General features: G+C 28.0%; 1 protein-coding gene across 1 annotated transcript in view; it reads right to left on the bottom strand.

The window, feature by feature from the left end:
* The window catches only part of LOC129962150 (uncharacterized transmembrane protein DDB_G0289901-like), a 48,774-nt gene that overhangs the window by 6,867 nt on the left and 15,058 nt on the right, over positions 1–26,849 (bottom strand). Inside the window, exons 20-88 of the mRNA XM_056075888.1 lie at positions 24,383–24,415; positions 24,215–24,235; positions 23,501–23,521; positions 23,346–23,366; positions 23,164–23,196; positions 22,506–22,529; positions 22,335–22,358; positions 22,164–22,187; positions 21,992–22,015; positions 21,820–21,843; positions 21,648–21,671; positions 21,477–21,500; positions 21,305–21,328; positions 21,133–21,156; positions 20,961–20,984; positions 20,789–20,812; positions 20,617–20,640; positions 20,446–20,469; positions 20,274–20,297; positions 20,102–20,125; positions 19,930–19,953; positions 19,758–19,781; positions 19,586–19,609; positions 19,414–19,437; positions 19,245–19,268; positions 19,075–19,098; positions 18,904–18,927; positions 18,733–18,756; positions 18,562–18,585; positions 18,392–18,415; positions 18,221–18,244; positions 18,050–18,073; positions 17,879–17,902; positions 17,708–17,731; positions 17,537–17,560; positions 17,369–17,389; positions 17,208–17,228; positions 15,779–15,811; positions 13,958–13,990; positions 13,834–13,866; positions 12,555–12,587; positions 11,775–11,807; positions 9,995–10,030; positions 9,619–9,648; positions 8,742–8,774; positions 8,622–8,654; positions 8,459–8,491; positions 8,194–8,226; positions 8,082–8,114; positions 7,970–8,002; positions 5,790–5,822; positions 5,661–5,666; positions 5,499–5,528; positions 5,366–5,395; positions 5,195–5,224; positions 4,949–4,978; positions 4,827–4,856; positions 4,707–4,736; positions 4,587–4,616; positions 4,465–4,494; positions 4,343–4,372; positions 4,225–4,254; positions 4,103–4,132; positions 3,737–3,766; positions 3,612–3,641; positions 3,493–3,522; positions 3,372–3,401; positions 3,250–3,279; positions 2,992–3,021 (exon numbers count right to left, since the gene is read on the bottom strand). Of these exons, the coding sequence (XP_055931863.1) occupies positions 2,992–3,021; positions 3,250–3,279; positions 3,372–3,401; positions 3,493–3,522; positions 3,612–3,641; positions 3,737–3,766; positions 4,103–4,132; positions 4,225–4,254; positions 4,343–4,372; positions 4,465–4,494; positions 4,587–4,616; positions 4,707–4,736; positions 4,827–4,856; positions 4,949–4,978; positions 5,195–5,224; positions 5,366–5,395; positions 5,499–5,528; positions 5,661–5,666; positions 5,790–5,822; positions 7,970–8,002; positions 8,082–8,114; positions 8,194–8,226; positions 8,459–8,491; positions 8,622–8,654; positions 8,742–8,774; positions 9,619–9,648; positions 9,995–10,030; positions 11,775–11,807; positions 12,555–12,587; positions 13,834–13,866; positions 13,958–13,990; positions 15,779–15,811; positions 17,208–17,228; positions 17,369–17,389; positions 17,537–17,560; positions 17,708–17,731; positions 17,879–17,902; positions 18,050–18,073; positions 18,221–18,244; positions 18,392–18,415; positions 18,562–18,585; positions 18,733–18,756; positions 18,904–18,927; positions 19,075–19,098; positions 19,245–19,268; positions 19,414–19,437; positions 19,586–19,609; positions 19,758–19,781; positions 19,930–19,953; positions 20,102–20,125; positions 20,274–20,297; positions 20,446–20,469; positions 20,617–20,640; positions 20,789–20,812; positions 20,961–20,984; positions 21,133–21,156; positions 21,305–21,328; positions 21,477–21,500; positions 21,648–21,671; positions 21,820–21,843; positions 21,992–22,015; positions 22,164–22,187; positions 22,335–22,358; positions 22,506–22,529; positions 23,164–23,196; positions 23,346–23,366; positions 23,501–23,521; positions 24,215–24,235; positions 24,383–24,415 (1,869 nt within the window). The remainder of the gene's footprint in view (positions 1–2,991; positions 3,022–3,249; positions 3,280–3,371; positions 3,402–3,492; positions 3,523–3,611; positions 3,642–3,736; positions 3,767–4,102; positions 4,133–4,224; positions 4,255–4,342; positions 4,373–4,464; positions 4,495–4,586; positions 4,617–4,706; positions 4,737–4,826; positions 4,857–4,948; positions 4,979–5,194; positions 5,225–5,365; positions 5,396–5,498; positions 5,529–5,660; positions 5,667–5,789; positions 5,823–7,969; positions 8,003–8,081; positions 8,115–8,193; positions 8,227–8,458; positions 8,492–8,621; positions 8,655–8,741; positions 8,775–9,618; positions 9,649–9,994; positions 10,031–11,774; positions 11,808–12,554; positions 12,588–13,833; positions 13,867–13,957; positions 13,991–15,778; positions 15,812–17,207; positions 17,229–17,368; positions 17,390–17,536; positions 17,561–17,707; positions 17,732–17,878; positions 17,903–18,049; positions 18,074–18,220; positions 18,245–18,391; positions 18,416–18,561; positions 18,586–18,732; positions 18,757–18,903; positions 18,928–19,074; positions 19,099–19,244; positions 19,269–19,413; positions 19,438–19,585; positions 19,610–19,757; positions 19,782–19,929; positions 19,954–20,101; positions 20,126–20,273; positions 20,298–20,445; positions 20,470–20,616; positions 20,641–20,788; positions 20,813–20,960; positions 20,985–21,132; positions 21,157–21,304; positions 21,329–21,476; positions 21,501–21,647; positions 21,672–21,819; positions 21,844–21,991; positions 22,016–22,163; positions 22,188–22,334; positions 22,359–22,505; positions 22,530–23,163; positions 23,197–23,345; positions 23,367–23,500; positions 23,522–24,214; positions 24,236–24,382; positions 24,416–26,849) is intronic.

Below are 26,849 nucleotides of genomic sequence, written 5' to 3'. Positions count from 1 at the left end.
TAACTGAGAGCCATTAATTTTTACAAATGTATGTCAAACAGTTACCCAGTAGAAAGAAGCGCCTAAATAGCAAAAACGAAGGCAAATTATTGGCTTTCTAATACTACGAATAATTTCCCGAGCAATGAATCACTGTTATTTCTGTTCGCAAATGCTATACTTAAGTTTAAGCTAAAGCTTTTTGACAGTTGCATTTGCATATTGGCATCCATCTTGTCTTATCCATCGCGGGGGTCAACTGTTGTTTATATTATTAGCAATAGTTGACTGCTACCGGCGTCCTTGCACCGGGGTACCGCATCTTCCTCGTGATCCGGGCGTCCCGGGTCCGAATCCCGGTTCCGGCATGGTTGTTCTTCATCTGTGTTTTATCTGTGAGGTGTGTGAATGTGCCCCTCCCACTGTAAAAAGGGGTTGTGCAAGCAAATGTGTGAATTTCATCTTCATATGAGCTAGAAGTCAAACTTCTGCCCTCGGGTGCTCAGGTGTCTTTACCCTCACAAGCTACTGCACTCCCTTTCCGTGGTAACGCGGACACAACATCATCAATAGTTGACTGCTATTTATGTGTGCCAAATATACATATGGCTTTATCCTCATCAGTCGAGGTGTCATTATGACATTGCTCATAAATTTCCTAATGTCATTTGCTATTTTTCTACATTTTAAAATAATACTAAATAAGTAAAATAAATTTATCTTTCTTACTCGATATAGAAAGCTCTACTTGTTTCCAAAGAAATCATTGAATTTTTTAAAACATAGAAAATAAAATATTTTTAATGCTCTTTAAATATTTTAAGCTGGCCATCTCAGAACTTTACATTGTACATCGATGTGATGTCATTTCTTGCATGCAAGATGACCAGTTGAATTCAAATTGAAACTGGCATAGTATATCAAACTACTATAATTCAATTAAATGGAACAATATGACAGATAATACAAAATCGACAGTATTTCCACAATTCATTTTAACGTAAAAATAAAAAAAATACATAAAAATTATGAACAAGTTCGGTATTCATATTTCTTTACAGTTGCATCAAAAACAGACGACTACAAAGAAAAAGTTGTATGCTTTTTCAAAATAAAAAAAAAAGCATCATCATGGATGAAAAGATTCAATTGTAAATATTCTGTCTTCTAGACCAAACTTATCTTTTCTTGGACAGTAAGAAAATTTCAAGACACAAGCAAGAAAATATCAACATTAATTATAAAAACTTTCAAATTAAATGAGCAAATCCCCAAGCTGTGACATTATGATTTTAGAGAGGCTATGAGTCTAGCCCTTGTGAAACCTTATAAAATTTAAAATGTAATTGAAAAATCAGCACAAAACACTATGATTTATTAATTATGCTTATTTATGACTTCATTTGCATATCAGTTTTGTAACTTGGTATAGGAATTTTTAATTTTCTTAGTTCTTATATTCTTTTAGTTTCATCTCTCCTTTCTGTGTTTTCCTTTATAGACCCAGACTGGTAAAAGACTTACTGGTTTTAATTCCAAAAATTAGTAAGATACAAATAAAAGCTGCATGTGTTTGAGTGCAAAGAGAAAACCTTTTTGTAAAATCTCTGCTGCCCGAAATAGAAAATTTTAAACAGATTATGTGACACCAAAGGGAATATGTTATATGCAGAATAAAAGTAAAGAAGTAAAGAAGAAAAGTAGAGTGATAAAAGTAAACAATACCAAATATTTAATAAGATATAAAAAATCATTAAAAAAGATATTATCAATTTTGTTGAACTCGGATTAACCGGGGGATATAAGAAAATATAGAAATAACAAGACAATATTTAGTAATTTATTATCAAAATACTTTTAATTTGGTAATATTTTACCCCTTGATTTCGCACTTTGATAGAATGTGCATATGTTTAATTTTCCAAAGCACAGCTTGATATACTGTGCATTCAAAATTATATGCATTTAATACTATTGGAGCAACAATAGCTCAGTTATCTTAAGATGAAATTGACTCAACATAACATTCTTAAGTAGTTGCTGGTTTTCTAAAAGCAGTAAGAACCTTAAAAAGGTATACCTGAAATCAAGCAATATCCGGGGCCATCGCGATAAAAATACATCTTATTTCGATACAAAATTATTTATTGTTTTCTCAGTGATGTTAACAACGTCTTCAAATTCATATAACAATCATATTTTTTTCAGGATTTTCACTTATTTTCATATTTTGTCCCATTTTTTGTGTTTACTCTATTAATTTGTCGTTGCTATTTAATTTTTATCATCTTGAATAATAATCCTTTCTGCTTCACCATATTTATTTCATTATAAGAGAAATCTGTTGAATGTTGTATTATATATATTGTGGCAGTTTGTGATGAGCGAGGATATAACCTAGGACCTTGTGGTTCGCAGCCCAGTAACATGACCACGATACAAAAGCAATTGATCGGGCAGCGTAGCTGTTAACTGGCTTATAAGCTTTCACCACAATCTTTACAAAAAGCTTTCTAAATGTTTTTTTTCTCTTTTTCTGTTAGATAACATTTTATCACATAATAGATTAAATAAATAAACACACTGAACTGATCAATTATCTATATCTTTCTTAAATACTTCCGTCAGTGTTTGAGATTTTATAAATATACTTCAATAATATTGGATATATTAGTGATTATCTAAATATTGATCTTCTTCAATATTTAAGAACATGTGGATGTTATTTTGAAAACGAAAAATACGTTTAGATATTTTTTTTTAATCTCCTTTCATAGTTTTATCCTTATACGACATTCATTTTCATGATTTTTAACTTACTCTGAAACTTACTATCACCTTTTTGACAAAGGTTTTCTAATAAGATTTAAAAAGACTTTTAAATTAAAAACAATTTACGATTCTTTTAATGATGAGATTTGAAGCACACTTGCAAACTACCGATTCATGGGTCAAAAACAATGCCAATGTAGTGTTGTTGTTTTTTTCAAATATTAAATCCAAATTACTTACGTCCTCCTCCTAGACCAGAAAGACCTCCGACTGAAAAGAAACATAAATTTGTAGGGAGCGAAATCATACAATGCTTTTCAAATTAAAAAAAAAAAAAAGTTTCTTTATATTAATGAAAAAATACGTCCCCCTCCAAGACTGGGACTCCCACAAGCTGGGAAGAAACAGAGTTAGTAAGCATTTAATTAATATCAAACTATCCAACATTTTAAAAAATGAAGGCTTTAAATAATTTAAATTAAGAGAAAAAGTACTTACGCCCTCCTTTCAAACTAGGAAGACCACCAACTGTAAAGTAACAGTTGTGCATTTAAGTCACATACATGTTTTCCCCAATTAAGCATTTTTTAATACTCTAAATTAAGAATAAATATACTTACGTCTTCCACCTAAGCTAGGAAGGCCGCCAACTGAAAAAAAGTTTATAATGTCTCAAATCACATTCATATTTTTCCAAATAAAATTTTTCTAATACTATAAATTAAGAATAAACATATTTACGTCCTCCTCCTAATTTAGGAAGGCCACCAACTGCAAAGAAAGTAAGTACTTAAGTCACATACATATTTTCTAAAATAAGTAAAATTTTAATACTTTAATTTGAGAATAAATATACTTACGTCCTCCTCCTAATTTAGGAAGGCCACCAACTGCAAAGAAAGTTTGTAGAGACTTAAGTCATATTCATATTTTTTTTCCAAATAAAATTTTTCTAATACTCTAAATTAAGAATAAAAATATTTACGTCCTCCTCCTAATTTAGGAAGGCCACCAACTGCAAAGAAAGTTATAGTGCTTAAGTCACATACATATTTCTTTTAAATAAGTAAATTTTTAATACTTTAAATTGAGAATAAAAATACTTACGTCCTCCTCCTAAGCTAGGAAGGCCACCAACTGCAAAGAAAGTTATAGTGCTTAAGTCACATACATATTTCTTTTAAATAAGTAAATTTTTAATACTTTAAATTGAGAATAAAAATACTTACGTCCTCCTCCTAAGCTAGGAAGGCCACCAACTGCAAAGAAAGTTATAGTGCTTAAGTCGCATACATATTTCTTTTAAATAAGTAAATTTTTAATACCTTAAATTGAGAATAAAAATACTTACGTCCTCCTCCTAAGCTAGGAAGTCCACCAACTGCAAAAAAAGTTATAGTGCTTAAGTCACATACATATTTCTTTTAAATAAGTAAATTTTTAATACTTTAAATTGAGAATAAAAATACTTACGTCCTCCTCCTAAGCTAGGAAGGCCACCAACTGCAAAGAAAGTTATAGTAAGTCACATACATATTTTTTTTAAATAAGTAAATTTTTAATACTTTAAATTTAGAATAAAATTACTTACGTCCTCCTCCTAAGCTAGGAAGTCCACCAACTGCAAAGAAAGTTATAGTACTTAAGTCACATACATATTTCTTTTAAATAAGTAAATTTTTAATACTTTAAATTGAGAATAAAAATACTTACGTCCTCCTCCTAAGCTAGGAAGGCCACCAACTGCAAAGAAAGTTATAGTACTTAAGTCACATACATATTTTTTTTAAATAAGTAAATTTTTAATACTTTAAATTGAGAATAAAAATACTTACGTCTTCCTCCTAAGCTAGGAAGGCCACCAACTGCAAAGAAAGTTATAGTACTTAAGTCACATACATATTTTTTTAATAAGTAAATTTTTAATACTTTAAATTGAGAATAAAAATACTTACGTCTTCCTCCTAAGCTAGGAAGGCCACCAACTGCAAAGAAAGTTATAGTACTTAAGTCACATACATATTTTTTTAATAAGTAAATTTTTCATACTTTAAATTGAGAATAAAAATACTTACGTCCTCCTCCTAAGCTAGGAAGGCCACCAACTGCAAAGAAAGTTATAGTACTTAAGTCACATACATATTTTTTTTAAATAAGTAAATTTTTAATACTTTAAATTGAGAATAAAATTACTTACGTCCTCCTCCTAAGCTAGGAAGGCCACCAACTGAAGGAAAAGTTTATAGGGGCTTAAGTCACATTCATATATTTTGTCAAATAAAATTTTTCTAATACTCTAAATTAAGAATAAAAATATTTACTTCCTCCTCCTAATTTAGGAAGGCCACCAACTCCAAAGAAAGTTAGTAGGTATTTAAGTCACATACATATTTTCTTAAATAAGTACATTTTAATACTTTAAATTGAGAATAAAAATACTTACGTCCTCCTCCTAAGCTAGGAAGTCCACCAACTATAAATATACAAAGTTTATAAAGTTTTAAAGTAAACTTCTAATAACACAAAACAGTGATAAGTAAAAAAGTTATAAAAAATAATAGAAAGTAATAAAAGAGATAAATCAAGTAATGATTGATAAGGTGAAATTACTTACGTCCACCTCCTAATCCGGGCAATCCTCCAACTGAAAATAGATATAAGATTCGACATCATATAAATAATATAATGTTTTCATAAATTTTTAAAAAATAAACTCAATATTTTCAAAAAATGTCAAAATTTCTCACGTCCTCTTCCTAGACCCGATAATCCTCCTACTGAAATAACAAGAAGGAAAAATAAAGATATTTTTTTAGTTAATAATATAGAAATCTTAAGCATTAGAAATTTCATAAACTTTAAAATTTGCTTTAATCTTGAAATCTTAGAAATATAGAAAATTAACTTACGTCCACCTGCAATTAATAAAGAAAATAAACGAAAATTAATTACGTTTATATTTTTATCACATTGTTTAGTTTAAATAAATTATTACATTTAAAATATAACAATTTAAAATTAAAAGAAAGCGTACTTACCTTTTAGGAGATCAGGCAGGCTTCCCACTGAAACTATAAAGAATTAGATAAATAATGATTGTTTTTTGAGATATTAGATGTTTATTTTTTGTTGTTGTTGTTGTTGTTGCTTTGAAATCGTAGAACGATTAGAATTAAAATGAAAAGCATAAATTAAAATTTGAATGAAAAATATTCTAATATATATGATGACTTCCATCTGAAAACGGGAAAAATGCAAGTTAATTCTATAATAAATATCATGTATAAAAGTAAAAATCACAATTTTTTTAGAGAAAGAGTAATAATCAAATTTTCAGTTACGCTGTTATTTTTCTTATCTCTCTATTTCCAATTGAGAATTCTTTGTTTAGAATGTCTTCTTGTTTAAAAATAGGTCTAAGTATAACAGGATGTGAAGTAAATATTTTCTTTTCTCATCAAATAGTAAAGAATGAAGTATGTATCTGTTACCGTTAAAGTATATAATACAGTTATTTCATAGAATACCTAGTTATTCCATGAAATAACTGATAGTGTTCGTTAAAGTGTGTAATATGTTATTAATTTGACACTTTAACTAGTTATTCTATGAAATAACTAGGTATTCTATAAATTAACTAATGAGAGACAGTTAAAGTGTAAAATAAACAATTTATCTAAAATGAAATGAAACTAATGATAGACAATTAAAATGAAAAAGAAGCAATTTATCTAATTTATGCAGCGTATAAATGGTATTTATGGAAACGTACCATAAAATCATTTGTTAATAACAAGGATTACTAAAATGACACTTGGAATTACTGAAGAACATTATTTCTAAAACAAAAACATTTTTTATTTCTGAAACAAACAAACAAAAACATAAATGCAGTAGGGGTGGAAGGTAAATGTATTTGTCGTGCGAGATATATGATATAGATTATTTTACACTTTAACGGGCTGCAGATCGTTATTCTATGAAATAACTAGTTACACCATGAAATACAAGAGAGTTTTACACTTTAACGGACACGATCAGTTATTTCATGGAATAACTAGGTATTCTATAAAATAACGGATTTCATACTTTAACGGTAACATATATATTAAAACATTTTCAAAATTCGTCAAAATTTCTCACGTCATCCTCAAGGATGTATCCCTCGAGGGCTAAGCCTTTTATCAAGGACGTTTTATATATTACTTTTGTGCATTCAAGTTCAACCCATTTGCATGGCGAACTTTATAATTAATCTTTCAGACAACTCTAAAAAAATAAATGATTTGAGATTACTGTTTATGATTACATCGATCCATACATGTATTTGCCGAACAACGACTAACAGCAAAAATAGGTTTTCATTCAATTCAACAATAAAATCTTTTTCTGTAATACCTGAGGCTCAAAATGCCGATTTCTATTGACGTAGGAGATCATAATCATTTAATGTCAATAATTACAATTATTCGTGTTCAAAGTGTTGCCCGTTGGCTGCAATGCGCATATGTTCTTTAAATAGATTATTTTGTTGGACACTTGATTTAATTTCAAGGGCAACCTATCTGCATGTCGAAATATACTTTCTTTCAGAAAACTCTAAAAAATAAATCTGTTTGAGGTAAGTTAGATGATTACTAGGTTACATACGCATTATTTTCCTACAACTGAATATAGTTGGTAATACAATTTTTAAATTTTAACTGAGTAATATTTCAGGGGTAATATTCATTCAATAAAAATTCTTAAATTAAGGTTAAACTGTTTCTTCCTAATAATTCTAATAAAATAGTTTCAAAATCCGATAAAATTTATTTTTTCCTTATTAATCTGATAAAATAATTTTTTTCAGATAGCACTGAAAGATTCTGTAACAATAATTGAAATAAATAAATGGACTAACATTTTGTCAAGTGAGAACGTGATATTGTTAAGCCACAAATTGCACGGGCAGAAAAGTGGCGATTTATCGCTTTCAAGGCATCAATTTTTCGCTTCTAGGGTTATTAGAAAACGATACAGAAGTGGTCACATTTGGCGATTTATCGCCAACAAAAAGTTGCAACTTGGCGCAAATATTCCGCCATGTACCCCGTTCTCCTGTTTGGCCAATAAAGGGCAGAAAGAATCCTAAGAAGTTATCGCCTGAAGAAGCAAAGAGAAGATTTTTTTTTAATTATGGAATTATTTATTTTCAATCGAAGCAAATTTTACTTACGCTCTGAAAGATCTGGAAGCTCACTTGCTGGAACTGAAAATAATAATATTAAACTTAACTTTTTCCAAAGTTTTCAGATTTTTCTATTTTGACTGTATTATTAAACACTTACTTCCTGTTAAATTCGAAAGTTCAGTTGATGAAACTGAAAGGAAAAAGAAATTCATTCATTTGCCGCTTTATATTCTGTTTCTGTAGCAATCTCAAATATTATAGCTACTTACTGCTCGAAAGATCTGGAAGATCATCTAGCGATACTGGAAGTAAAAAAATAAGAAATTCAGTTTTAAAAATGCATAACATACTCACACAAAAAAATTATTATTATTTTAATTCAGCAAATTTCAATCAGCAGTTTAAAATTCTTTCATTCTATCAAATTTGAAAATTCACGCAATTAAATATAAATTTAGAAATTGAAATTAGGTAAAAAATTATGCACTAATTTTTTTAACTAATTTTATAAAATACACAAAGACAATTTCTTACGTTCTGAGAGATCTGGGAGATCATCCACTGGAACTGAAAATTGAAAATCAAAAACTAGTTAATGATCAAAATTATTTTGCAAATTTTATTAAAGTAAAAATGAAAACAAGAATCAGATGTTTCAAAAAAGATTTGGCTTTCAATCAGTGATTCAAGAACTTACTTCCTGTTAAGTTTGATAGCTGAGCTGATGTAACTGAAAGTCAAAAAATAAATCACTTAATATTCTTTAAAAAAATCTCATTTAAAAGTTTTAAGTTATAGAGTCGATTCATTTACTTACTTTTCGATAAATCTGGAAGATCACCTAACAGAACTAAAAAATTGAAACATAGTATTCAATTAAAATTTTGATTTATATGCAATTCTTCATGCTAAAATAAATTTTATATATTGTCCCAACATTTTTAATAAATACAAGTTAATAAAAAAATGCAAGTACTTTTAATACAAATATATTACTCACACATAAAACGAAGCAATAAGTACACATTTAATCTGTAGTAGTTAATCTTAACAATGTTCGACACCGATTTTATTGCATCCTGACCATCTTCCGAAAATATGCAATGAGTATTTACCATCTGCTATTAATCTTCTTTTGGTTTTAGAGATTATCTGATGAATATCTCGGCAAGGAGTAAAGAGTTCAGCTTCGTTAAAATCGTTACCTATTTCTATTTCTCACGATTGCCAGAAATATTTTGCAATGATTGATTTTTTAATGATTACTTAATAATTTACAATTCGGATTTTGCTGCTGGCTTTAAAAGCAATTAGATTTTTTATTCAATAATTTCGGAAGTTTTAGCAAGATTTTTATTTCATTCTGTTTATTAATTAGAAAATTTTCTTTTCTTTTGCACAATTATTTCACTTGCATATTCTTTTGCACAAATTTTTCTAGTTTTTTTTTAATTAAGCCGAGAGAACGATCACCCCTGATCCAGTACCCCCAGTGGTATTACTCTCGACATGGAGGACTTTGTGACCACAACAGATTTAAACAACATGTAACAAAATGTAACAAATTTAAATATTTCTGCTTAATGTAAAAATAATCAAGTCCTCAAAGGACAGGAAGTTCTCCGATTAAAACGTTATGCAACGTTTGTGATCATTCCTATTATAAATATTTAATAATATTTTTAAATACTTACGTCCTCCTCCTAAGCCAGGAAGACCTCCAACTGAAAAATTGCATAAAGTTTGTAACAATTTAAATAACGCAATCATAACCAAATAAAAAAAATAATAATAACGCACGCAAACAAAATATTTTGGTATTGGAGATAGTTTTTAATTTATTTTATATAAATTTTATTCATTGAAAACAAATATGACGTTAGGTTTTACTCTTTAATTCTCGTTTGAAAGATATTATCATAGTGATATTTATGTAAAGGTAATAGGGGGAGGGGAGTAATATAATTATGCTCTTCAAATGAAATGATACAATTATTGTATGCATATAATAATATAAAGATTTAGAAGGAAAACAATAAATACTTTTAAATGATGCTTATAAACACTTACGTCCTCCTCCTAAACCAGGAAGATTAAGACTTCCAACTGCAATGGGAAATAAAGAAACAAAAATGAATAATCATCGGATGCACATAAAAAAACTGTCACAAGAATCTTCATTAATTACTGCTTTTTCAATATTTCTTTTCTTACCTCCTTAAATATTGTTTCAAAAATAAATGTGTACTCTTTCACAATACCATTATTCCAATCAATCATTCTCTGATAATTCACGCTACAATTAGTGTTGTAGTGGTTTTGAAAAAAATTTCACATTAGATTCCTAGTTTATACACACAGTTGTTCAAACAATTGTGAGTACCCCTTACTTCTACTTGATAAATCTGACTTCCAATATAAATAACGCGTAACCGATAAGTGCAAACATGTTTTTGTTTTTACACATAAAATATGGTTTAATTTAAAGTAAAAAAAATCAATGAAAAATTTCTAAACTGAAAACTTTTTGAAGCATTTTAAAGGAACATACGCAGTTTTTTGCCTCAAAAAATTAAAAATACACCAATGAAATGTTGTAATATATCGCATAGAAAGAAAATGACAATATCTAGTTGCATGTCCTTTGGCTTTTATTATGGTCTCTAAGCCTTGTGTCACCGATTCAACCAATTGTGTTTGAAGATATTACAGCTATTTCTATCATTAGACCATATTTCTTTGAAGAGATAACTTCAAATGGAATCCAAACATGTTCCGTCACAGGACAACGGTACCATGATATGCTGAGAGATTTTGTAATGCCAACTCTTCTGCAGGGTGGATGCCTTTAAGACATCGTTTTCATGCAATATGGTGCACCACCTCATATTGATGGTCGTGTAAAGCGATTGTTAATACAGCATTTCACAGAAGCACGAGTTATCAGCTGTCATTTCCCAATAGCATGGCATCCTCCCTCGCCGAACTTCATCTATTGCGCCTTTTGATTGTGAGGTTATTTGAAGGACAATATATACAGTCAAAGACCATCATCTCTAGCAGATCTGAAAGACAAAATTTGGCGCCATATTCTTAAAATTCCGGCAGACTCACCCCGGTCATTTATAGAAAATATGATTCTCGGATTGGAGCATATTGTTGAAAATGAAGGAGGACATATTGAGCAATTTCAATTTTACTTTATTCAATAATTATAAACCATGTTAAATGGTTTTATGTGTATTACAACGCCACCTAACGGTCAATTTTTGTACTAATTTGTTTTATTTAATAAATGCAAAGCGCATCATTGCAATAATCTGCAGGTCAAATTTTATCTCATTTGGATCAATAAAACGTATTTTAGAACCCTCTGAAGTGGGTAACTTATTTCTTGCTAACCCTGTGCTTAATATTTCAGAGTTAAAATTTCTCTGTGATTATTTTTATATCATACCCACTTCTAAGTAGTATTTTTTTAAATAAATAATATTTATGGCTGGAAAGATATAAAATTGTTATAATTGAACGTTTTAAAAAATGTAATATTTTACCATCTTTTTTTAATTTTATCTTTAAATGAATAAAACAATATTTACGTCCTGATAAGCCAGGTATATCAGTAGATGATATTGAAAATGTAGATAAATAATTGTTAATGCATTTATATTGATTTTTCGTTTTTCACAATTTTTATAGGGCGATTATTCTATTTCTTCAACTTTTACATCCTAAATGCAATTATTCTAGTTTCTCAACTTTTATCAGTTTCGAAAAGCAATGATACTAATTTTTTCAATTTTTATTATTTCCAAAATAATAAAAAATTCATAAAAAATAACATGCTTACTTTCAGAAAGACTTGGAAAATCTCCTAATGATACTGCAAAAAAGAGAATGTACATCATTAGTAAAAAGTTAAAGTCTAGTTTTAAAGAATTAAATTTTTAAAAACTACAAAAACTCACATAGATTATTAGGTGCAAGAAAGTTTCGCTTAATAATTCAAGCAAAATATTTGTTGATATCTAAATTTATTTTCTCTGAATTGATAACTTTTGATCAGAAAAAAAAACCTTTTAGCAATAACCTGAATTCCATGCTTCGAAAAGAAATGTATGGCAGCTTTCTTCATATCATTTTTAAATACAGGCAAAAACGGAATCTCTCTAATAGGTATTGAAACACACAACGAATATATAATCCTACATGAAATATACATCTTGTATTTAAAAGAATTTATTTATAAATTACCTTTTCGTCTCTTAATTCAAGGTTAAAAATATTTTCTCATACAAAATTCTTTTTATATCACTTACAATTCCAAATAATATTTTATTGAAATGGAGAAAATTTTAGACTGGAAAGATCAGAAAGTGCCGAAACTAAAATTTGAAAATAATTTAAATGGAAATGAATATTTGGATTGAATATTTTACAATTCCTTCTGAATTTATATTGAAGGTAATAAAACCACACTTATGGCCTGATAAGTCTGATAAATCTATCGATGATACTGAAAATATATAAAAAAAAGTTATAGTAAATGATTGATAAAATATCTAAAATATATTTTCTTTTTCAACTTTTAAAATTTTCAAAATGATTCCAAAAAAATTGTCAGGCTTACATTTAGAGAGACTTGGAAGATCTCCTAGTGATACTGAAAAAGAAAATATACACTTCATTAATAGAATTCAAAATCTAGTTTAGAAGAATTTGATGAACAAGATAAATTGCAAACACTCATATCGATTATTGGCCCCAGAAAGTTTCATATAATAAGAGAACGAGGTATTTCGACGTATTAATAAAGTATCATCTTCCAATGATCGTTTCAGAAATGTGAAGCTAACAATTATGAATGATTTTACCCCGCAGAGGATTGATATGTAGTGAATAAAATGGGCGAGTTTCCAGATCTTTTTGCTTGGCCTTGACCTTCATCCCGCTAAACGGTTATCTTTAATTCTTCTTCCCCATTTATCATTTTAAACCCCGAAAATGCTTTCATTTGAATTGTTACTTTGATGAGAAATTTGTCTATTTATTGTTCATAGCATTTTTGGTGTTCATTGTATTGCTTAATAAAATATAAAATTTTCTCTACTTTTCATCTCACTCTCATTTTGATGAAATTAAAGGTGATTCCTGCTAGAAAGCTCAGGAAATTGTTTTCGCATCTGAATATAGACAGTAGTTATTAATACTTTAAACATTTGTTAATAGCATATATTTCAAATTTGGAAAAAAAAGTTGCATGTCGACGTTAAGTTTAAAATATAGACGAAAAACAGAAGTTCTCCAAAAGGTACTGAAACACATAAAAAATGAATATTCATCTATGAAAGAATACATTTTTTTATTTAAAATAATCCAGTTAAAAATTAAGTTGTAGGAAGGTCTAAGAGCTCGTTTTCGAGAGATGCAAAGAAAAAGATCAGTAATTTTTGGAAACCATGATGTATAGACTTGAAATCGAAAATACTATGATTTGTTATTGGCAAAAAAGTAAAAGATTGTTAGGGAAATTAAAATTTTGAGACTATATTAACCCTTTGTACTTGGAAAAGTAATCTGATGCATAATTATTCGCCTATAATAAGGGGTTGTTGATTGTTCTTAAAAATAAATATATATAATTGCATTTCTCCGAAAAATTAATCTACAGCTTCCTACCACTCTATTTGTACAAAAGGTCCAAAAAAATAGTTTTGATATTTTCATGACATTAGCCGAAATTCAAAATACCGAAAAACGTCGTGAAAATATTGTACAACGTCTTGTGCTAAAGCGGTACTTTTGTTAATAAAAATAAATAAATAAATAGAAATATAAAAATCTTCAATAACGTCAATATTGTTCAAATTTAAATTAAATTTCAATTCAAAAATAATAAGAAAGCTTACATTGTGAGAGATCTGGTAACATTGATGCTGAAACTAAAGAGATAAATTAAAAAATTATGACAGTGCCTCCTAAAATAACTAATAATGCAGAAAATTCAAACTTTATTTAAAGAAAAAAAATTACTTTCAGAAAGGTCTGGAAGGTCAGCTGATGAAACTATATTTAAAAAAAATATATATTGAAAATTCAGAATCCTAATATTTAATATATCAGGATGATGCAGGAAATATTATGCAATTTTAATTATTATAAAATCTTTATTCATGTGCTTACGATTTACTTTCAGGGTTCTCAGTTAATGGCTTGATTTATCGTTTTAAATTTAAAGCCTGTTTTCAAACACATAATCATAAAGATTTAATTAATTAGCAACAAAAGCGAAGGAGTCGTTTCATTCGATTTCAGGTTTCGCAGCATAAATTTCATTCTTGAGAAGAATAAATTAAAAACATTATTTTGAAATATATTATATATTGTATTAGTTTGAATTATATTATATATTGTAATTACATTTGGTGAATAGCAATTTTAAATTAAGACAGCCTCTTTTGAAAAGGAGTTGCATCTTGATGGAAATAAGAAATCTTATCTTAAAGAATATTTGTAAATGTCATTTTTCTGAATCTGACTTTTAAAATCTGAATTTATTACGTTGTCACCAAAATTAATATCAAATTTAATTTAAATATAAATTTTGATGAACACATAATTAAGAAGAATTAAATTCTTTATACACACAGATCTCACCAAAGATAAATTTCTATAGGACTCTTAAAGCAATCACTTTACTGCTCAAAACCGGCAGTCTGATCATTATTAGGAATAACAGGCATTAAAAGAGAATGCAGTCGACATGTTTAGCCTTATCAGTATTGATCAGTTAATGAGTAATATTTCATCCAATTCCGGTAATTTACAAGAATAAAAATGTATATTAATTAATTTATAATGAAAAGAATGTTACGATATTTTTTCTTTGATGAAACTATTCTTTTTTAACATAAAATAAATTGTGTTTTTTATGATGTTACACTTTGCAACTACTAGCATACAGCAATGCAAGAATAAAGTGTGGAAATATAAATAAGATATTATTTCAAATATCATCAGGTGGATATGCCGTGAATGTAATAAGTAAGTTAAGTATTGGAGAATGAGGCTTTATTCCAAAAAACACAAATCACAGGCAACGAAATCACAATCACATTGAACACAAAAGCCAAAAGCTGTAAAAATTAATAAGATAGAAAATCATAAGGAAATAATAGTAATAACTATTACTATTATTACAGCTGTTACTACTTCATTATCAATAGCTGTTACTTTATAAAAGTGTCTTACAGTTATTCAGTTTGCCCACGAACAAATCTCGAAAGAGGTTAACTATCTCGGGCATCTCGGCTTTATGCAGCTTTCTGACGTTTTTGTCGCCAAAGTCGCCAAGCTCGAGGATATTGGTTTGGCATTCATTAAGAATCTCTACTTAATTCTTTCCTGTCAAGAGTAAAACTAATATGACAGGGAAATGGTGTTATAGGTCTAACTCATGATTCGTTTAATTTGTTAGACTAATGTCTCATTTTAAGGCTATGAATGGGCTTTTTATGATGGATCTGGTAATTTTGAATCTTCATCAGATGACTAATACAATACCTGAATCGAATCTTTAGATTTACGCGTCACACTAACGTGATCCTACAAAAAGCAGTTAAATGTGCACCATTTTCAATGAAAGGAGCGCCTGCAGTGAAATTTGATTTCATCTTCAACTAAGGGCTTTATGAATAACTAAGAAATTTTAAAATTGCATGTTTAAATTGACAGGTATACATTATGTTCTGCATGAAGTGTATTAATAGATAATTTGTCCATAATTTATTGTTTAAAGCAGTGTGAAATTTCTACATAGTAAAAATAACATTAAACTAACAAATTAAATCTTACTTTTAGAAAGGTCTGGGAGATTTCCAAATAAATCTAAAAATAAAATATATAATATTGTTTAGCTCCAAAAATTTGAATATATGTTAAATTAGATCATTACTTTTGAACATTCGATAATAGTTTTGGTTCTGAATGTAGATAATTTAATAAAAGCATAGAATGTTAATCGTCACATTTTTTAAGTAATTCAGAGATTATTTTTAACTTAGAAGACTAATCAATAAATTATTGATATAACCAACAATTGATATATCAAGTCAGTCGAAGATATAGAGAGAGGTGGTTTTCAGCATGAGAATGTTTATAGGCTAGATATTGTCCGTAAATTTTACGTGCATGATGTAAAATATTTCAAAACACTCTACACGGCAGACAGTTGAATAGAGTTTTTAATTAGATTTTTAATAAGTCTTTTTAACTGCATTTTTAAATAAAATATATCAAATTCTTTAGATATGTCTGGAACTATTTAGGTGCATATAATTGTTGAAAAAAATTTACCATTTTAAGATTCAAAAATTGAATTTTTTTTAGTAATGCTAATTTTGTTTCATTGAGTCTAATAAAATTTTCAAAATCAGTTATAAACACATTCATAATAAAGATTTCAGACTGAAAATGAATATTTATTTGTTGAGCTTATAGTTATTACATTAATGTATTTCAGATTCATTGAACATAATAATATTTTTAAGTTAGGTTTTTTTTTTTTTTTTGAGGACATGATGTAAATTTCCACCTGTATAGTATACAACGGCTGTTTCATTCAAGCCAAACATAAACAAAACAGACGAATCAAGCTAAAACCATATAAAACGACGATTTTATGATGTAAAAGTTCTAATTTTCTTTTAACATATCTGTATATTACTTCGAATTAAGCTCAATTTCATGAAATAATATACTGTTTCTTGAGTTAGAAGCAAATTAGGCAAACACATTTCAAAAGTACGAGCTGACAGCTTCAAAATTAACATGAAATATTTTCAATTATATTATACCAAAGTAAAAATTTGACTTAATAGAAATCAAACGGATTTAATATTCCCACCGACCAGATGACCACCAAAGATGGTCAGTGTCAAACAAACGTTATATTTTGAACTTGTTTCAGGCTGATTAGGAAAATCTCAAAACATTGACAGGGTAGAATAGAATCTGCTGGCGCATTTTGTCTCTCCGAATTTCACAACAATAGCAACGTTAATTTGCTACACCTAAACTAACAGATATTCACAATCATACACGTGACATATTTTCAATTATATTTTATCTCCTGTTCCCTAACTTACATTCAAATATTACCATTATATATCAAAATTCAAATAATCAAGAAAAAATATAATGTGCTTAAAATTTTATCAAATTTAATAAGTCCGAAAGAACTAACAAAATACACATTAACTTATTAAACCAATTTCACACTTACCTTCGCTGCCGCTATCACCTTCTGAAAAAGAAAAAATATGAAAACATTTGAACTAAAATACATTTTTAGAAAAGGTATTTCAATAAAGATAAATAAGGGTATTTCAATACAAATTTATGTGGAAATATGTAAAATATTCAAAGAATGGAATTTGCACTTACCATCACTGTCACTAACACTCTCTGGAAAAGAAATTATTTTATAAATAACAATTAGAATATGATAGGATTCTTAATGAGCTTTATTAAAATCCCGCTTGAATAAAGGTATTAAAATACAAATTAATGTGGAAATATCTAAAATATTTAAAGAAAAGAATTTACACTTACCTTCACTGTCAGTAACAGCACTCTCTGAAAAAGAAATTATTTTATAATTAACAATTAGAATATGATAGGATTCTTAATGAGCTTTATTACAATCCCGCTTGAATAAAGGTATTTCAATACAAATTTATGTGAAAATATCTAAAATATTTAAGGAAGGGAATTTACGCTTACCTTCACTGTTAGTAACATAACTCTCTGAAAAAGAAAATATTTTATAATTAACAATTAGAGTATGATAGGATTCTTAATGAGCTTTATTAACATCCCAATTGAATAAAGGTATTTCAATACAAATTTATGTGGAAATATCTAAAATATTTAAGGAAGGGAATTTACACTTACCATCACTGTTAGTAACATAACTCTCTGAAAAAGAAAATATTTTATAATTAATAATTAGAGTATGATAGGATTCTCAATGAGCTTTATTAACATCCCGCTTGAATAAAGGTATTTCAATACAAATTTATGTGGAAATATCTAAAATATTTAAGGAATGGAATTTACATTTACCTTCACTGTTAGTAACATAACTCTCTGAAAAAGAAAATATTTTATAATTAACAATTACAGTATGATAGAATTCTTAATGAGCTTTATTAACATCCCGCTTGAATAAATGTATTTCAATACAAATTAATGTGAAAATATCTAAAATATTTAAGGAATGGAATTTACACTTACCATCACTGTTAGTAACATAACTCTCTGAAAAAGAAAATATTTTATAATTAACAATTAGAGTATGATAGGATTCTTAATGAGCTTTATTAACATCCCTCTTGAATAAAGGTATTTCAATACAAATTTATGTGGAAATATCTAAAATATTTAAGGAAGGGAATTTACACTTACCTTCACTGTTAGTCACATAACTCTCTGAAAAAGAAATTATTTTATTACTAATAATTAAATTATGGTAGATTTTTAATGAGCTTTATTAACCTCCCGCTTGAATAAAGGCATTTCAATACAAATTTATGTAGAAATATCTAAAATATTTAAAGAATAGGATTTACACTTACCTTCACTGTTAGTAACATAACTCTCTAAAAAAGAAAATATTTTATAATTAACAATTAGAGTATGATAGGATTCTCAATGAGCTTTATTAATATCCCTCTTGAATAAAGGTATTTCAATACAAATTTATGTGGAAATATCTAAAATATTTAAGGAAGGGAATTTACACTTACCTTCACTGTTAGTCACATAACTCTCTGAAAAAGAAAATATTTTATAATTAACAATTAGAGTATGATAGAATTCTTAATGAGCTTTATTAACTTCCCGCTTGAATAAAGGTATTTCAATACAAATTAATGTGAAAATATCTAAAATATTTAAGGAATGGAATTTACACTTACCATCACTGTTAGTAACATAACTCTCTGAAAAAGAAAATATTTTATAATTAACATTTAGAGTATGATAGGATTCTTAATGAGCTTTATTAACTTCCCGCTTGAATAAAGGTATTTCAATACAAATTTATGTGAAAATATCTAAAATATTGAAGGAAGTGAATTTACGCTTACCTTCACTGTTAGTCACATAACTCTCTGAAAAAGAAAATACTTTATAATTAACAATTAGAGTATGATAGGATTCTTAATGGATCTTTATTAACATCTCGCTTGAATAAAGGTATTTCAATACAAATTTATGTTGAAATATAAAATATTTAAGGAAGGGAATTTACACTTACCTTCACTGTTAGTAACATAACTCTCTGAAAAAGAAAATATTTTTTAATTACAATTACAGTATGATTGGATTCTTAATGAGCTTAATTAACATCCCGCTTGAATAAAGTATTTCAATACAAATTTATGTGGAAATATCTAAAATATTTAAGGAATGGAATTTACACTTACCTTCACTGTTAGTAACATAACTCTCTGAAAAAGAAAATATTTTATAATGAACAATTAGAGTATGATAGGATTCTTAATGGATCTTTATTAACATCTCACTTGAATAAAGGTATTTCAATACAAATTTATGTGGAAATATCTAAAATATTTAAGGAATGGAATTTACACTTACCTTCACTGTTAGTAACATAACTCTCTGAAAAAGAAAATATTTTATAATGAACAATTAGAGTATGATAGGATTCTTAATGGATCTTTATTAACATCTCGCTTGAATAAAGGTATTTCAATACAAATTTATGTGGAAATATCTAAAATATTTAAGGAATGGAATTTACACTTACCTTCACTGTTAGTAACATAACTCTCTGAAAAAGAAAATATTTTATAATGAACAATTAGAGTATGATAGGATTCTTAATGTATCTTTATTAACATCTCGCTTGAATAAAGGTATTTCAATACAAATTTATGTGGAAATATCTAAAATATTTAAGGAATGGAATTTACACTTACCTTCACTGTTAGTAACATAACTCTCTTAAAAAGAAAATATTTTATAATGAACAATTAGAGTATGATAGGATTCTTAATGGATCTTTATTAACATCTCGCTTGAATAAAGGTATTTCAATACAAATTTATGTGGAAATATCTAAAATATTTAAGGAATGGAATTTACACTTACCTTCACTGTTAGTAACATAACTCTCTGAAAAAGAAAATATTTTATAATGAACAATTAGAGTATGATAGGATTCTTAATGGATTTTTATTAACATCTCGCTTGAATAAAGGTATTTCAATACAAATTTATGTGGAAATATCTAAAATATTTAAGGAATGGAATTTACACTTACCTTCACTGTTAGTAACATAACTCTCTGAAAAAGAAAATATTTTATAATGAACAATTAGAGTATGATAGGATTCTTAATGGATCTTTATTAACATCCCGCTTGAATAAAGGTATTTCAATACAAATTTATGTGGAAATATCTAAAATATTTAAGGAATGGAATTTACACTTACCTTCACTGTTAGTAACATAACTCTCTGAAAAAGAAAATATTTTATAATGAACAATTAGAGTATGATAGGATTCTTAATGAGCTTTATCAACATCCCGCTTGAATAAAGGTATTTCAATACAAATTTATGTGGAAATATCTAAAATATTTAAGGAATGGAATTTACACTTACCTTCACTGTTAGTAACATAACTCTCTGAAAAAGAAAATATTTTATAATGAACAATTAGAGTATGATAGGATTCTTAATGGATCTTTATTAACATCCCGCTTGAATAAAGGTATTTCAATACAAATTTATGTGGAAATATCTAAAATATTTAAGGAATGGAATTTACACTTACCTTCACTGTTAGTAACATAACTCTCTGAAAAAGAAAATATTTTATAATGAACAATTAGAGTATGATAGGATTCTTAATGGATCTTTATTAACATCCCGCTTGAATAAAGGTATTTCAATACAAATTTATGTGGAAATATCTAAAATATTTAAGGAATGGAATTTACACTTACCTTCACTGTTAGTAACATAACTCTCTGAAAAAGAAAATATTTTATAATGAACAATTAGAGTATGATAGGATTCTTAATGGATCTTTATTAACATCTCGCTTGAATAAAGGTATTTCAATACAAATTTATGTGGAAATATCTAAAATATTTAAGGAATGGAATTTACACTTACCTTCACTGTTAGTAACATAACTCTCTGAAAAAGAAAATATTTTATAATGAACAATTAGAGTATGATAGGATTCTTAATGGATTTTTATTAACATCTCGCTTGAATAAAGGTATTTCAATACAAATTTATGTGGAAATATTTAAAATATTTAAGGAATGGAATTTACACTTACCTTCACTGTTAGTAACATAACTCTCTGAAAAAGAAAATATTTTATAATGAACAATTAGAGTATGATAGGATTCTTAATGGATCTTTATTAACATCCCGCTTGAATAAAGGTATTTCAATACAAATTTATGTGGAAATATCTAAAATATTTAAGGAATGGAATTTACACTTACCTTCACTGTTAGTAACATAACTCTCTGAAAAAGAAAATATTTTATAATGAACAATTAGAGTATGATAGGATTCTTAATGAGCTTTATCAACATCCCGCTTGAATAAAGGTATTTCAATACAAATTTATGTGGAAATATCTAAAATATTTAAGGAATGGAATTTACACTTACCTTCACTGTTAGTAACATAACTCTCTGAAAAAGAAAATATTTTATAATGAACAATTAGAGTATGATAGGATTCTTAATGGATCTTTATTAACATCCCGCTTGAATAAAGGTATTTCAATACAAATTTATGTGGAAATATCTAAAATATTTAAGGAATGGAATTTACACTTACCTTCACTGTTAGTAACATAACTCTCTGAAAAAGAAAATATTTTATAATGAACAATTAGAGTATGATAGGATTCTTAATGGATCTTTATTAACATCCCGCTTGAATAAAGGTATTTCAATACAAATTTATGTGGAAATATCTAAAATATTTAAGGAATGGAATTTACACTTACCTTCACTGTTAGTAACATAACTCTCTGAAAAAGAAAATATTTTATAATGAACAATTAGAGTATGATAGGATTCTTAATGGATCTTTATTAACATCTCGCTTGAATAAAGGTATTTCAATACAAATTTATGTGGAAATATTTAAAGTATTTAAGGAAGGGAATTTACACTTACCTTCACTGTTAGTCACATAACTCTCTGAAAAAGAAAATATTTTATAATTAACAATTAGAGTATGATAGGATTCTTAATGAGCTTTATGAACTTCTCGCTTGAATAAAGGTATTTCAATACAAATTTATGTGGAAATATCTAAAATATTTTAGGAATGGAATTTACGCTTACCTTCACTGTTAGTAACATAACTCTCTGAAAAAGAAAATATTTTATAATTAACAATTAGAGTATGATAGGATTCTTAATGAGCTTTATTAACATCTCGCTTGAATAAAGGTATTTCAATACAAATTTATGAGGAAATATCTAAAATATTTAAGGAATGGAATTTACATTTACCTTCACTGTCCGTAACAAAACTCTCTGAAAAAGAAATTATTTTATAATTAACAATTAGAGTATGATATTATTCTTAATGAGCTTGATTAACTTCCCATTTGAATGACTCTAATCAAGAAATGTATATTGAAATGTACGTATGATATGTATATTTTATTGAATATTTATGTTGTATATTGAATATCTAATGTATATTGAATGTTTATTGAATATCTAAAATACTGAGAAAATGATATTTACACTTACCTACACTATCGCTACCATTATTTGAAAATCAACAATCAAAAATGGTACGATTCTTAGTGTGGCTTTATTTTGTTACCACTTCATTAAAGTCATATCAATACAAATATATGTCGAAATATCTCTAAAGCGTTTATAAATTGAGATTTACATTTACCTCTACTGCTGCTAACACTCTCTGGAACGGAAATTATTTTATTACTAACAATCAGATTATAGTAGGATTCTTTTTTTCTCCTTTAATTTGCTACCACTTTATTTATTGCATTTCAATATTAATTTATATCAAATTATGTAAAGTAATTGTAAAAGGAATACGATAAGATTCATAGTTTGGATTTATAATCCTCCCACTTTATTTAATACAAATTTATATTGAAACATATAAAACACATGAAACAAAATTTAAGCTTACTTTCAGTGCTATAGCTCTCATATGTATAAACCTCTGCAAAAGAAATTATTTTATGATTAACAAAAAAAATTGGTTTAATTCTTAGTGTTTTTTTTATTTTACTACAACTACCTTAAAAAACATTGTAATAAAAAATTTTATCAAATATCTCAAGTGCTTATAAGGTAGGAAATTGCTTTTACCTTCACTGCTGCTAACACTCCCTGGAAAAAAATAATTTATAATTAAAATAAAAAATATATGTTTCTTAGTGAGACTTTATTACATTCCCACTTCATTCAATGCAATTTTATGTAAAAAATATATAAATCATTTAAAAACCGAAATTTAAACTTACCTCCACTGCCACTAACACTGTCTGGAAAAGAAATTATTTTCTGAATAACAACCATTATATGTTTGAAATCTTAATTGGATTTTATTAAGATTCCGTCTTATTAAATGTATTTTAATACAAATTTATAACGAAATGTTAAAAACTCTTTTAAAATGAAATTCACACATGCATTCATTCCTATAACTGTCGTATGCATAACTCTCTGCAAAAAAATATGCCATATGTATAACTCTCTGCAATATTTTCATAATTAACTATCAAAAATTGAATGATTCTTAGTGTAGATTTATTTTGCAACAAAGTCATAAAAATCATTTTAATACAAATTCAGATAGAAATATCTAAAGGGCTTATAAGATGGAATTTACATTTATCATCACATCTACTAACACTCTCTTCAAAAGAAACTTTTTTACAATTGATAATCAGAATATGGTCGAATACTTATTATGGTTTATTATACTCTCTCTTAATTAAAATCATTTTGATAAAAATTTATATCAAAGTATCTGAAAATTTATTAAATGCAATTTACATTTACTTTCACTGCTATAAATGTCATATGTATAACTGTCTGCAAAAGAAATAATTTTATAATTAACATTTAAAATTGGTTTGATTCTTAGTATGGTCTTATCACTTCATTAAATATATTTTACTAAAAAATTTTTATCAAGTATCTAAAGCGCTTATAAGGAAGGAAATTACATTTACCTTCACTGTTACTAGAACTCTCTGGAAAAAAAATTATTTTATAATTATCAATCAAAATATAGCAAGATTCTTAGCGTGGTTTATATTGCTCACGCTTGATTAAAGGCATTTTAATGAAATTTTAAATCAAAATATCTAAAACAATTATAAAATTGAATTGGCACTTACCGTAAGTGTCAAAAAGGCCTAATAGGAAACCCCCTGCAAAAGAAATTATGTTATAATTCACCATCAGAATATAGCAACATTATAATTGTGGTTTATTTCGCCCTCGCTTGATTACAAATACCGTGCAACATCCCTGATTTTCGTTGCAATTGAAAATAATTGCTATAATACATAATATAAGCAATTCTGGCACATTTAAAATGATGTTTAATTAATGAATTAAACATCATTGTAATGATGATTATATGAAGAGAAAATAGTGCTTTATTTAATGTGTGTGTGCGTGTGCGTGTGTGTGTGTGTGTTTACATTTTATTGTGCAAACGATATAATTTGATTCTGTTTTAAATTTTCAAGCTTCTTAGAACCAACGACTTTTTCAATTTCGTCTTTCAGTTTAAAAAGTAAATCATTAACCGTAAAAAGCTCTTACCATTGATAAACCTGTTTCTCCCCTGAAAAATGCCTTTGATTTCTCCCCTTCCTCCCTTTGATGAAATGGAATTTTCATCAAAGCCCTCCCCTGGTGCTTCGCGCTTGAAAGTTTCGGGATAGTGCTCTATTCCAGCAAGTTTCGAGAGCTCTTCTAAGTGATCTTCCACCATCGATTCGCCAAATATATCTGTCTCTCGATGATTTATCTGCTATTTTACAACTAACGAAACATTTAATGACAACTTTTTCACTTATTTCTTTCTAGAAAGTTTTAATTGGATAAGAACATTTTCAATAGAAAAAAAAAATTTAAGTTCACTAGCAATTCGCATCCATTCAATAGGTGTGTCGCAGAGGCCATAATCTGTATTCTCTCTTGGAACATTTTATAACACCATGATCCAATGACTGAAGATTTGTTGCATTGGCAGTAGAAATAAGAGTTTGATATTTGTGAACTGAGTTATGTGCGCGTGACATGCTGCATTGTCCAACGCAAGAAGAAATTTCCTGGCTTCATTCTTCAATATTTTTGTTGAAGTTTATCAGTCATCCTTCAAACTCCCTGAACATAATACTTCCACATGATACAGAAAATCCTGACAATTTTGTACAACAGGTAATCATTACGGCTGTAGAATTGGCGAAACTGCACATCCTGGAAGCTCAAGCAGCTTATAAACGATGATATGACGAGAGACACCGACCAGACCACTACAGTGTTGGCAATTTAATTTGGGTCTTACTCCAGTACGAAAAGTGGGACTTTCTTAAAAGTTTCTTAGGTGTTATTTTGACGATTACAGACTCTCCGACGTAACATATGAGGTAGAAATAATGGAAATGAACAGTTGGCGACGAGATTGAAACCCTAATACGATCCAAATAGACAACTAGATGACACAGGAGCTCATATCATCCCAGGACCTGTTATAAGGAACCAGTCTAAATTACAGAGGGACGCTGATTCTTCCTAAGGGAAGAGAAATATAGCGTAAGTTGTTCTAACTTGGCGCGGACTGAATGGCTCAGTAATATAAAGCTGAAAGCGACAGTCTGGTAGTTCGTATCTGATTCTAGCAAGTTGCGTAAGAGTTGTTTTTTTAATTGATTTGCCTTCCGTTATTTCTCGTTTGTTCTAGAATGTTCTTATAATTCTATATACTTCTAAATCTAGAAAAGTCCAGTCATTCCGTGCATATAAAAACAAATGTAAGGTTTAGTTCTTTGAATAAATTCTCAAGCTGAGATTAGTGAGCGTTATCTTTGACTTTAATAAACACACGGTTTATTTACACGACAATATCATATTTTTTAATTCGCATAACACAACACACCAAGACGGTTTAAAGCTTTTCTTTTAAAACATCCGTATCTTTGACACCACCAAATGACCGATTTCTCTTTGTCTCCAGTTGCGCTCGAACAAAAACTAATGGTAAGCTGCACCTTCGGAATTTTTCTACCTCTGGCTTCTTTGGACTTTTGAATTATACATTTATTGACCAAACAGCAAAACAAATGCCGTTTCGTCTATGTCATAATATTTAGCCAAAAGCAATAGAAACCACTCTTATTAATCTTCATATGAATTGAGGTCGGCATCGGCAGCTTCACCATATAGTGATCGAAAAGTGTTGCTATTTCATGCCACCCAATGCTGGGAGAGAAATTTTCAATTCCAAGAGTATCCCCAAGTTCTTTTGCCTTATTTTGAATCACAGGTCAGACAGGAATATTCTTCGCACGAATAGTTTTAATCCATTCCAAAGCAATCTCATTTTTGTCGACATATTTTTCGTGTCTGAGCTCCGCGAAATTTGTAGCCTTCGTATTCTTTAAAAATCAAATCCTATTCTTTAATGATTTTGTTCATTGATGTCTTTCCGCAGTTAAATAATATTTCCCCTATTTGCCATTCTAAAAATTGATGCAAAAATTGAATGCGCTGCTCTAGATTTGGAGATGGACTTCAACATCGTCAAAACTTAGATTAATAACCACCTAATGAAAAAAACATGAATGACATTTT

This window comes from Argiope bruennichi, chromosome 2, assembly GCF_947563725.1.
Source record: "Argiope bruennichi chromosome 2, qqArgBrue1.1, whole genome shotgun sequence".
NCBI lineage: Eukaryota > Metazoa > Arthropoda > Arachnida > Araneae > Araneidae > Argiope > Argiope bruennichi.
The sequence above is the reverse complement of the archived record's forward strand: the minus strand, read 5'-3'. Positions and strand labels throughout refer to the sequence as shown.